The 12,474-nt window shown below is 42.2% G+C and overlaps 1 protein-coding gene across 4 annotated transcripts in view; it reads left to right on the top strand.

Moving 5' to 3' along the window:
* Positions 1-1,934: 1,934 nt before the first annotated feature.
* TUT4 (terminal uridylyl transferase 4) overlaps positions 1,935-12,474 on the top strand; it is a 50,339-nt gene continuing 39,799 nt past the window's right edge. Inside the window, exons 1-2 of one of the 4 annotated variants that reach the window (XM_067301256.1) lie at positions 1,935-1,972; positions 10,316-10,991. In XM_067301256.1, coding sequence (XP_067157357.1) covers positions 10,430-10,991 — 562 coding nt within the window. In that variant the 5' untranslated portion in view covers positions 1,935-1,972; positions 10,316-10,429. Of the gene's footprint in view, positions 1,973-8,548; positions 8,628-10,294; positions 10,992-12,474 lie in introns of those variants that run through there. The other 3 variants (XM_067301257.1, XM_067301259.1, XM_067301258.1) reach the window with 3 other exon arrangements.

The following is a 12,474-nucleotide window of genomic DNA, read 5'->3' as shown; positions in this document are numbered from 1 at the left end:
AGTTTTTAAACATTACAGATTTTGCAGGTTTGTATGTATTTCAGGTTAAGTAGATATCCAACATTAAGAAATCATGCAATATTCTACATGGGTGAAAAATCTTCTACCATGCTATCTGTGTGGAAGACACACTGTGCTAAAAATCTGACGTTTTGATCTCAGCCTCACAGATAAGTATTGTCTTTCTGTATGCTTTTCAGGCTTTGGTATTGACCAAGAACCTTTCCTTTAGAAGAGAGTCAAGTATGATTTCCCCACTTTATAAATAAATTATTTAGAAAGCTCCAGAGAGTCTCTTCAGACATAGCTCGACACAGAGAATAGGGCTTTAATATAGTATGTACGTTTTAATAAATAAATTAAAAATGGTGAATCCTAAGAATAAATAAAATATTTCATTCCAGCTTGATGAAAATAATTAAACTGAAACCTTTTTTTGATTTGGCTAGCAAATAAAAGTATACAATACACTTCTACTGATTTTCTACAATTTTGTAGGCATAATAATATAGTAGTTTTGGTATGAGACTGCAGGTGAGGCATTATAACTATACTAGGGGACAAGCAAGATTTTGCTCTGGAAAGCGACTTTAAAAAACCTGCCTCCTACATCTCTGTGTTTATTGTTTCTGATTTCTAGATAGAATTTACTTGCTTTCAAAATTACACTTTTTCCTACAAACTCAGCTTGGAATCTGAAAGTTTTTGATCACTGACATGGAATTAGAAATTCTTTAAATAACGGCCAACTTGTAGTAGAATTTAGCTTTCTCTTTTACAGCCACATTTCGATGCTACTCCCTGGAATAAAGCATTCTCTAACGTTAGCAAAGAAGGCAGAATTGCACAGAGAGAGAGCGAATGTCAAAGATTGTTAGTTTTATGACGACTCAAGTTTTCAGAGCCAAACTGCACTAATATCTTTATGTTACAGTCTATCCATCTATTTGTTGGAAAGAATTTGTTGGAACTTGTTGAAAGAATCTGACGTAGTCTAATAAATCTTCATCTGTAGGAAAAACGCCAGTTAGCGTTGCAAACCGATGCCTGCTTGCTCACTAGCACGTCTAAACATTGATCGAGGAGGACCGCATCCAGTAGCAAGCACGATTCGGCTACTTTGGCAATTTACTCTTTGGCCTGCTAAACCTCGTAAAAATCCTTGTCAGACGGGACTAGGTTGAAACCGGCCCGCGGCGACCGTCGGCCGCCCGCCCGCCCGCCAAGGAGCCCTGCAGCTTGGGTCAGCGCTGACCGTGCTGCCTCGGGCCCCCGGCTGCTTGCTGCTTAAAACGCGAGCTTCAAGCGAGCCATGAGAGAGCACGTTAGCGCTGAGGGTCGCGCGGCCTTCGCGGTTCTCCCCCCTTGTCGAGGGCGAGACGCTCGCGGTTCTCCCCTTCATCGAGGGCACGTCTCGCTGGCGGTTGCGGCACCCGGTATTAACGATTTCGCCGCTTCTGTTTACCCACGCTGGCACCAGCGCTCACGTTATTTTCAATAACTTCCTTTGAGTCCTTCTAGTCGTTCCACACTAAGCTTTTACATCTCTCTTATTTTATTTTCTGGACAGGCCTCCTTAGCCCGGGCTGTGGCGCGCCAAGGCCGGGGCGCTCGGCGCTGCCCCGTGAGTGCTCCCCCCTGCCCTCCGGCCGCCTCTCCCCCCCACCCGGGGCGGACACGCTGGCCAGGGCGCCGTCCCCACGGGGGGGGGGGGGGAGCAGCTCCGCAGTTTGGGGGCAACCGAGGCCGCGGCGCCGGTGTCGGAGGGGCGCGAAGGGCTCGGCGCGAGCAGCGGCGCCGCCCGCCCGCCCGCGGGGCGCCCCCCTCCCTCCCCTCCCCACAATGCAACGCGCGGCGCGGCTGACATGGCGGCCGGGCCGGAGTGAGCCGCTGGCGTCGGGGCCTCCAGCAGCCGGAGCCGGAGCCGGGCATGGCGGGGCCGCAGCCCCGGCACCCCTAGGGCGGCAGCCAGGTACGGGGCTCCGGGGGCCGCGGCGGAGGAGGAGGAGGAGGGAAGAGGAGAAGGGGCGGCGGGGCGCGCTGCCCTGCCGCCGCCGCCGCCGCGGGGAGCCGGGTGCGGGGGGCTGCGCGGGCCGCGCCGCCGCCGCGGGGGCGCCCGAGGTCGGCGGGGAGCCGCGGCCGGGCCCTGCCCCGCGCCCGCCGCTCTCCCCGTCCGCCGGGCTCCCCCTCTCGGGAGTCGCCCCGAAATGGCCCCCCAGGGGTGTCTCCCCCCCCCCCCCGGGCCTGTTTTGTGCGCAGACACAGAAGGCAGCCGCGCAGGTGCTGCGCCCGCCGCAGGGCGATCCCGCCGCCGGGCTGGAGGCGTCGGGTCGCTCCGGGCCTCGTCGCTCTTTGGGCTGTTTGTGGAAATCGGGGGGGGGGCGGTGTCGGCAGGTCGCGGCTAAGGTGCCGGAGCGGGGGCCCACGCGTGAGCCGCACGCCGCCGGCTCCCCCACACCGACCCGCTAATTCCTTTTGTTTGCGCCTCCAAATCGCTCGGCTCCCTCGGCGCTGCGCCCCGCGTCTGGGATTCGTTGCGTTTGCTCGAACACGGCGGATAGGGGCTTGCTTCCCATTCCCTTTGACTTGCGCTCCCAGGCTGAGCAGGTGCTTTTCGGTAGTTTGACCCCAGATAGTGATGACATAATTATTCCATGACAAGAAAAGTAACCCAGCCACAGAAGTATGACTTAATTACAGTATCTGGCAGAAGAAGCTATATTAGGAGGGAGAGATCTCCTTTTCAGACATCAGTTATGCAGTGAGCTGGGTCTTTGTTGTTGTTGTTGTTGTTCTGTCGAACTTCAGAGAAAATCCCTCCATAAAAATAATTTTAGGAAGAAATTATGGTTTCCCAGAACATATGTCAGGAGGGATGAGAAAATTCTCTCTGTCTTCTGTTCTTGCATGGAAAAGAGCTGGGACTTTTCTCTCATATTGAACTAGCACATGAAGAGGAGCTGGCGGATGCCAGGGGCACCTGTGCAGCGCCGAGGCATTTACCTGGCTCTTCCTGTGAAGGCAGTTGCTGCTGTGGGGAGAAAGAAGGAGGAGCAGGATTGTCCTGTGTCCTCCTCAAAGGCAGGATCCCTGGGGAGCTCCTCTTGCGGATCTGCTTGTCAGAATAGTAGTTTTGGATTGGGTATTCATCCTGTTACCATAAGGCAGTGCAAAACTTTGCCCAGCTGAGAGTATATCAAGTATATCCTGTTTTGTAGATGTAACGCTTGCTTTTGAAATTTTAGAAAGCATATCAACTAAATTAGTATTGCCCCCCTCTTACTGAAAGTTAAAAGAATTAATTTAGTACTGCTACTGATTTCCACTGAGATCTCATATAAAGAAAGATTCTGCAGGGTTTTCTTTATTGCATTCATTTTCAGAATGAAAACTATATCTGCAAAGTCAATATTTCGGATGCTTTTGGCACATTTTCAAACAATTTGCAATATTATCATAGATTAATTGTAGATAAGTGATAGTCAGTAACTCTTTTAACTTAGAAGTACTAAAAACTTACTACCTAAATTTAGTAACAATGCATATGATTCCCTTTTTTTCTTTTTTTGACTGGAGATGCATCCATAGCTGTACATGTACCTATACTGTACCCTGGTTATAATTTTTGGTTCTAATGTTTTATTGAATCTTTGGGAAAATAATTTAACAAGTTTCATTAGATGATTTTTTTATTTGTGTTGCTGTATAAAAAAAATTACCAGCAATAAGTAACTTTCAGAATTTAATCTTTGCTGACAGCAAAGCTTGACTTGGGAGTCTGGTATCAGTTTTATTGTACAAACTGTTGTGACTCATGTTGATGCAGTTGGCTCATAGACTGTTCTTGACAACTTTTGTGAAGCAGTGTTTTTCTTTTTTCTTTTTTAAAATTTCTGCAAGTGCTGTACCCTGGTAAAGCAGGCTTAAAGATGCTAGTAACGGATCCTTTGCTTTAACTGTAGTTTGTGAACTGGTTTGCAACTGGTCTGAAGTACTTCAGGGGCTCTCCTTCCACAAGGATCAGATTTTGGTTGGAAGGATCACTGTTGCTTAAATAAAATTTTGGTCCAGACAAACTTCTATGCCAAAAATATGTTCTGCTGTATTTTTATTTAGAACAACCACCGAGTATTAACAGTGGCTTAAGAACAAGATGGATAAATTGAGTTTGAATGCATTTCTGCAACTGAAGCCAGCTTCACGGTCAGTTCAGGCCTCTGGAAGCTAATATTGTCCCTGAAAGGCTTTGGATGCACACAACCCTGGACTGTTTTTTTTCTCAGCCTCCTCCCCTGTATACAAAAGCTGTGTTTGTTTTTGAAGCTGGAGCTAACTTGGACCAGTTTCCTGATCTGGTTACAGCATGTACCTTACAGCATGTACCTTACAGCATAAGGCAATGCATGAGGCAGGTGGTACCCTCTTTGGGCTTCAGTGCTTGCTTAAGTTGATTATAAAATTGTGGCATTTTTCAAATGTTTAGAGAATTATTGCAGTAAAATTTAGGATCAGAACCAAAATGTACTGAAGCATTAGGAATCCTTGTATGCAGTACAAAGAGAAGGGAAGTCATTGTAACTTTGTTATACAGCGGGCGGGAGGGAGAGAGGATGCCTTGCCTGAGGCTGGGAGGGAGTCAGCAGCAGCAGTAGGCTCAGATTAGTAGTTACTGGCGTTTGCTGTTTGGTGAAATGCCTCTTTCTTAACTTTCCTGCAATATAATATGGCGGATAGAAAAGAGAACATGTGTCAATGCAAATAGAAACTAACCTACATTGAGCACATCTTACAAAGATTTCCGGTCCTGCATATTCTAGTAATTTAAGAACATAATTATAGTTAGTTGCATGTTACTACTAATTTTTGTATCAAACAAAGCTTTTCCCATCCGTCCCTCCGTAGGACGCTTACTCAGTAGTACTTGTCTAATTCATATACTGCCTCGTTACAGTTTTGTATACAAACTGGTGTATCTGATAATAAACAACATTGAGCTCCAGAGGTCCCTTCCAACCCCAACTGTCCTATGACTCTGTAACGATAACTCTTAGCAAGTTTTCAGTCCTCTACGCTGTAATATTTAACATTAGAGCTTCCTACAGGGCTATGCGTCTTCACTAAGCCCAGAACGTTGGTTTTGTTGTATCACTGTTTTGTGTTAAATATCGCGTATGCTGCACTGGCTTCCTTCTTAGAAGTGTTTTACAAACTAGCCTAAATTCTATAGCTTGTAGAAGCAGGAAGATCTGAGACCCTGTATAGCATTTATATGTTTGTTACTAAGAATACCTATGGGTTTATTGCTGGTGGAGCCTGAGGAGCTTTAGTAGCCAGTAATCTCTGATAGTTTTAAGTAGTTTGGAAAACCAGCAAAGATTGATTATAGCTTGTGTTCAGTTATGCCTAGATTATCATAAAAACAAACATAAATGTACAATAACTTTTTAAAAACTATCGCCACAGAACATGGGAGAAGCTTGAATAATCTGTATCAGTTCTCAGACACAAACATGGGCCTACAGCTATAAACAGTCCAGAAAAGAGACTTTTTCCCCCCCTCTTTTCTTTCTAGCACATTAGGTCTGTAGAAGGAGACTCTCCCTGTGCTGCAGTGAGCAGAGTGCAGAAGACTGCTTTTCCTTTTGTTTCTGTCTGCGGCTGTAACCTTTGTTTGCTGAATGTCTGTTTGTTTTTATTGAGGAAAGTCAGCTGGGCTATATTGGTAATCAGCCTGGGGAGGCTGAGGTTAATCATCCCACTTACTGCTGGAAGGCTGGCAGGGGAGATTTGAGCTTAAGGGACAATCATAATGGGACCGATAAAAGCAGGTCTCAGATAAAAACAGGTCTCTCGATCTCAGAGGAGGGAGTGCTTTATAGAAAGAGGGTGATAACAATTATGTTTGTAGTACTTCTGCTGTTTATCTTTAATCTAGTCCTCCCTGAGGAAATGAAACTTATGAGGCTGTTCTGTTTCACTTTAGTTCTTCTTCTACACCCTAGTAATTACTTTTATTACTTTCTAGCCAGTTGCGACCAAATTTTACAACATATTTGAAATAAAGTCAAAGACCAGTGAGTTGCTGTATGTTTTCTGGAGGGGGGGGAAAAAAAAGAAAGATGTCTCAGTCCAGAAGGTGCCTCTACTGAGAGAAAAGCAGGAGGAAGCTGCATTTGCTCTTGGGGAGCAGCTAATTACTGGTGAGCGTGTATGTTCCTTTAGCTGCAGCACATCTTGCCTTTTGCCCAAAGGGCTCTGCTAGAGGCTGTCATGGAGGGAGCACAAAAGGGATATGTAGGAAACCAGCCGTCTCCTGTTCTGCTGCTAATGAAATGATTAAAAAAGAAATGCTTTGCCAAAGAGCATTCTGTCACACCTCAACATGCAGGAGCTCAGAGTTTCTTCATCCTTGAAGAGGTCCCGTTGTGACAAAATCTGACCCAAAATGTATAGTTTTAGAAAGATTTAAATACAGCTGAAAACCTTGAGAGGGAAGGGTGGAAGGGCAAATGGGTAGAAATACATCTTTGAGAGTGTTTTTTCTTTTCTTTTTCTGTTTGTATTTAAGCATTACCCTGAATATTTGCGATTCAAATACAGAATTTTCTAATGCTGGTCCGAGAGAACAAGGAAGCAAAAGAAACTGGCAAAAACGAAAGTGAAACAATTTGGTTCCTTCATTTCATCAGCCTAAAATATATTCTAAAATAATGCAATATAAGCTGGTTTTAGATACTTCTCAATTTGATTGTTGTAGGTATTTATCAATAGGTTTAATCATTTTCTAGAGTTTGAGGTCAGATGGTATTTTGTCTGACCTCAAGCTCTTGTATTTCAGCCAGAGTTTTTTCTACAAAGTGCCAAGAATTGAGCTAGATTTCAGAGGAGTCGCTGACACTGTACATTCAGAAAGTGGGGGAAACTGAGTCACCTGTAGCATCAGGAAATTGAATAAATGAAATATGTTCAAGTGATTTCAACAGGTGAATCATACCCCACGTTGCCGATGCCGGTGAAAACCTGTGGTTTAGTTGCCGGTCTGCCTGGGTGACAATGCCTTTTTGCTTCCGGGTCCGGCAGTTGAGCCTGAGCTTGCAAACAAGACGTGCCGTCCAGGTGTCTAGAAAGATGCCACCTCAGCACTGATTCACTCCGCTCCGGTGTTTTGTTTCCAACCATATTTTTCCTTTCAGAGGCGCTCCTTTTCGTCTTCCCACTTCCCCCTCTTCCCACTCTTCATAGATAGGTGGTCAATATCTATGGCAGAGAAGGAAGAATTATCTTTTTAAAACTGCTTTCTTTTAGTGGTGGTGTTTTTTCCTTTTCTCTTTAATACTATGGTTGATTAGTTGGTTTACTGTGTAGTTCTTTATGTGAGAAGGATAATGTGGTTACTATCGAGTATGTTACAGTAATTCAGATTTTCTCATTTGCTAAATCCTTTCAGTATTAAGGAAGCAAATTCATCCCTAAGTGCTACAACATTAGCGCACTTGCATTTCAGATCTGAATTTGGCTGTGGAAATCTTAACATTTTTTGTTACAAAATGCTCTTTGTCTTAGGAAATTACATGAGCAGTCTTTATTATCATTTTTTCAGAATAAAGAATGGCTCTGTGCTTTTTAAACTTAATTACTTACATTTGATTATATTCACTCTATCAGTACATAACACTATGGCAGTACTCAATTTTTTAGCAGGGTTATAAAGACGGTTTTAAATGTGACAGGCGAATAAAAACAACCTAAGGAAATTGCTAATAAAAGCTCCATAAGAGTAAGTCACATTTGTACATTCGATTATAGCTTATGTATTCTCTTTGAATGTTTAGCTGTGTATTTTTATTGAATGGATGAGATCGGGTCAGTTGAGCCTACCGTAGAATTTTTGTGGGTTTTCGAAACCTTTTTGCAAAATCTGAACCAACCAATTTGAAGCTGATAAAAAGCAGAGCAAAATGAAGTTCCCCTTTCCCTCCACTGCCGTAGTTTCAGGGTAACTTTTAGCTGTCAGAGAAGTCATTCCACCCTGCTCCGAGTTGTTTGGTGCTACCTCCTCCTTCCTTGTGCCAGCCTGGGTTTAGGCTGGGCTGGTTTTCCGGTTTTGCTCCCTGCGCAGCCCGCGGAAGGGCACGAGGCAGGGAGCAGCCTGTGGAGAGGGCGTGAGTAGCCGGCGGTGGAGAGGGTGGGATCGCTCCTCGCAGCAGCTTTACCGGGAATGTGAAACCGCGGCCGCGACGTGCTCTGGGCATGGGCTGCGCTCTGCCTTGGTGTGTCGAGAGCGAAGGAGAAGTGAAATAGGACTGATGATTTATTTTGCTCTTTTTTTTTTTTTTTTTTTTCTTAGGTTGAGCAACTAAAACATGATGAATAGTTTAAAATTTGGAGAGGCTTGTTCTCCTTTTCTTCCGGTCACATACGGATCTGTACAGCAGAATAGAGGATTGTTTGCAGATGGCAATGTCCTTTACACAGCAGTAACATTTCACCAGTCTCTAGGGCAAAGCCTTCTGCTAGCGCTCAGACACCAGTAAATTTAGCTTACTGGTGGGGCCGCGGGCCCTTCTTTCTACCGTGAGACTTGTGTGACACTGGGACAGGTCACAGTCGTTCCTGTTGCTGGGCTGGTAAGAATTGCTATGGGAAAGACTGACTGAAATCCAAAGGCAAATTCTCTTTACTCTTTTGGCTTCCTAGTCTTTAACTTTTGGGTTAGAAGTGGGAGGCAGGTGTTATCAGTGTTTAACAGAGAGTAGCTCTAATATTACCCAAATGTATTTATGAGATGCCTCACCGTTGGAATGAATTTAGTAGTCTACATTTTTCATTTTCAGGTTGTGTATTTTGGTAAAAATGGAAATTGACTGTGACGCTGACATGAACTTCATGGCAATTCTTGAATTTTTTCCCCCTTTTTGGAAAGATAATATGTATTTTAAATGATGTAAATAGAGGCTTAAGCTATCTGTTTTCTACTTTGTGTTTTTACAGAGTGAGAGATGTATAGTGACTATATTGTATAATCTGAAAAAAAAGTATCCTTTATACTAATAATATTCAGAATTTTCTTTTCTTTTTTATAAACATTTTAATCCGATCCTTTCTTTTGGTTCTTTTTAAATTTTTGTACTAAGCAGAGTAAGTACATTGTGATGTCACCTAATAGTTGCAATTTGATTTTTTTCTATTATTCCTTTTCTTCACTAAATGATAGGCTTATTTTGATGGGTTCTTTAATACCCAGGAATTTCCAGTGATCATGCTTCTACCTACTGAAAATATACAGGTGGACAGGAAAGGGAGAAGCTTTGTATTCCAGAACTCCAGATCTTGTTATCGTTGTGTATAATCCATTTTCTTTTTTGGCTAATTCTCTATTCTCATAATTTTTATTGCCATCTCAAGGTTACTTTAAAAGAAAAAAGGAATTTGTTCTTATAGATTCCTTCTTCATTCTCTATATTAGTAAGAGTAATTCCTTACAAGCAAATAGACTCCTGTATTCATGCTTAGCTTCTTATTGGAAAAACAATGTTGGAGTTGCCTTCAAAATCAGGCCCAGATGATACACTGATTAAAGGACTGAGACTTAGATAAGTAAAGTTAATCTGTAGCTAAACAAAATATTTACTACTTCTGTTTTTTTTGAAGAAGCAAAATCTTATGTAATTGATGGCAGTTAACATATATAAAAATTGTATGTATCAAAAATGTGGTACTTAAGGGTCTGTGAATGTAGGTGATAGGTCAGATTAATTCTTAAGAGTTCAAGCTATATCCCTAAACTTTTTTTTTTTTTTTTTTTTATCAGTTGATAAAATGGAGCTTTCTTGCTGGAAACTGAATTAGTGGCCTTCAGTGGCTAATTTGAGCAGTATGTTTTACTGCCTGGTATTTTTTTTTAGATGTGTTAAAAAAAATTTTTTTCAAATTTTTTCCGTGTAATTCTAGACATCTTGGTTCTTAGCTTTTTTTCCTAAAGCCAAAAATAGGAAGGAAGGAAAAGAGCAGGCTGCTGACAGTTTTGTCACTGAGTGATAGTTACCATGTTCTGACATTTTTTTGTCTCGTCTTACCCCCACCTCTTTTAAATAGAAGTCAAGATTAACAAAATATTCATGAGTTTTATTTTAATATGGAATGTATTATGAAAAGTCACATTATGGAGAATTATGCCTATGAGGGCAACATGCTTCCTATCGTCATTAGTGGTTTCACTTTTCCTTAGAGAGGTTTGTTTTAATGCATTGTCTGTGTAGAGCTTTGATATTTTTTCTTTCATTTTTTTTTAAAGCGTCTATCACTATTTCTCCAGCAGACAATCAGCTACGATTCTTTCCTGCACAGTGGATTTAAAATCAACTTCAGATTACTGGAGAATTGCACTTCAAGTGGTCTCAAGAGACAGAAGAAGCAGGTCTTCACTATAATGGAAGAGGCCAGGAGCTCAAAGAATGGAAATCATGACCCAAGGAAGTCTGCCCGTGTTGTCTGTGAGGAAGGCAAAGCAGTCAAAATTACAAATAATCAAAATTATAAACATAATAGAAATGACAAAACTATGAAGGATGTTGGGAGAAGTTCTCCAAGTGGGAATAGCAGCAAAAAAAGTAAACAAAATGATGTTTTTTCTGAAAAACAAGAAGAAAATAAATCATGCAAAGTAAATAGTTGTATTCCTGGAACTAAAGATACGGGCTCAAACCTTCAGGATCGAAGTCATGGAAAAGCAAAAAAATTGTCTAATTTATCATCAGCAGCAGAAAACCTGAAACAGACAAAAGCTCAACAAGTGGGAGACAACTTGCCAGGCTCCCACGTTTCGGGGAATGGAGTTAGTACGGAGACCTTAGCAGCTACTCGGAGAGGGAAATCCGCGTTGGAAAATCCACTGGGAGTTCATACGTTGAAGACTAGTGTTGTTCAGACTGGTGATTCGGGCAAGACTGCTTCAGATCAAAGAAAAATGGAACATAAGTCTGAGGACTTCAGTGAGTATTATTCAATACTGCTTTATTCGTTTTTGCTTCTGGTAAAATTGTTAACAATCTGAAATAGGCTTTGAAATGTTTCTATTTGCATATTTTTCGCATATTATAAGTTGCTGAGTGCATTTACAGAGAGCATGTTATTAATAATAAGCATATTACTTAGAAAATAGAGATTATAACAGCTGTCCTTTTTTTTTTTTCTCCACTCATGTCTAAAACCTAAACATCTTTGCAAGATAGAGTGCGTGGGTTTCAGGCAATTTTGTGGATTTAGTGCCTTTGGGGAAAAAAAACCCTTCATAATATCGTTGCCTTTTATGGAAGGGCCAGATATTGCTGCTTTTCAGAAAGATCAGGGGAAAAATTTCAATAAGAAGACTTTCTTACAGGTAGCATGAAAATACCTTTTTCTGTGATTGCCGTGCTCTTTTTGTTACTAAATCTTTGAAAGATGATTTGGCAGAAGGCTTTTTGGTTTAGGGGACTGTGTAACGTACCATCAGCAGTTATCCTTAAGAATGTTCATTTTGTGTCTTCCGTTTTGGAATTAAATATATGGATCAGGGTTTGTTTCATTTCAGGTTAGTTCCTTAGTGCAGGGTTTGTCAAACTTCTTCAAAATACAGGGTTTTTTTCCCCAATAAAAATGCTGTTTTGAGGCTGCTTTTTTAAAAGCTATCTCAAAAAATTTAACAGAAAAGCAACTTGAAATGGCAGTATCCTGTGATCAGTCAGCTCTTTGTAGACCACCATCATGTACTGCAGGGACCATCTGTCACTGGCAAAACCAGGACTTGAAAACTTGCTCAGTTTTTGTTCCCTAGCTAGTCTAGGGACAGAGGTAACCTCATAAAAACCTCGCTTCTACTGAGGCTTGCAACTGCTGGAATAATTTAGCCTGTAAGTATTTGTACAGATTATTAAACTATGAACAAATCGTCGGCATCTGGAGGAACTGGCCTTTCGGAACTGGCTTGTGTGTTTGTAAATAACAGTGTTCCAGAGCGCTGTGGTTGCTAGCTGTAGGGCGGCGAGGTGTCACGGCGCGTTCAAACGCAGCTCTGACAGCCTTTTAAGTCGAGGTAGTTGAAACGCGTGGATGCTGGCTTTGTGAGATTGCTTGGGTCAATGTCTTTAAAGTGGTTTTATGACTGCTTCCTTAGCAAAGCGTATGATGTAAAAATTTAAACCTAATATTTATTATTTCTATCATAGTAGAGCATCAAGATCTCAGGTACTCTACTGTGCTTAACAAAAAACCCTCTCTCCCTGCCTTGAAGAACTTGATAGAGAGTATGAAGTTAGGACTGGAGAACAAAATGGATCTATCAATTATTTTTTCTTTTTGATAGCACACTTGGTAGCAGACTAGTCTCTGAAGCCTCTCCAAAATTGTGGTAAACGTACTGAAGAGATTCTAATCTCTAAGGTGATTTTGGCCAGCCTTTGGACAAAAATCTGGAATGTGTCTGGTTCCTTACTG

This window comes from Apteryx mantelli, chromosome 8, assembly GCF_036417845.1.
Source record: "Apteryx mantelli isolate bAptMan1 chromosome 8, bAptMan1.hap1, whole genome shotgun sequence".
Taxonomy (NCBI): Eukaryota; Metazoa; Chordata; class Aves; order Apterygiformes; family Apterygidae; genus Apteryx; species Apteryx mantelli.
This window is presented reverse-complemented; position numbering and strand designations above follow the sequence as displayed.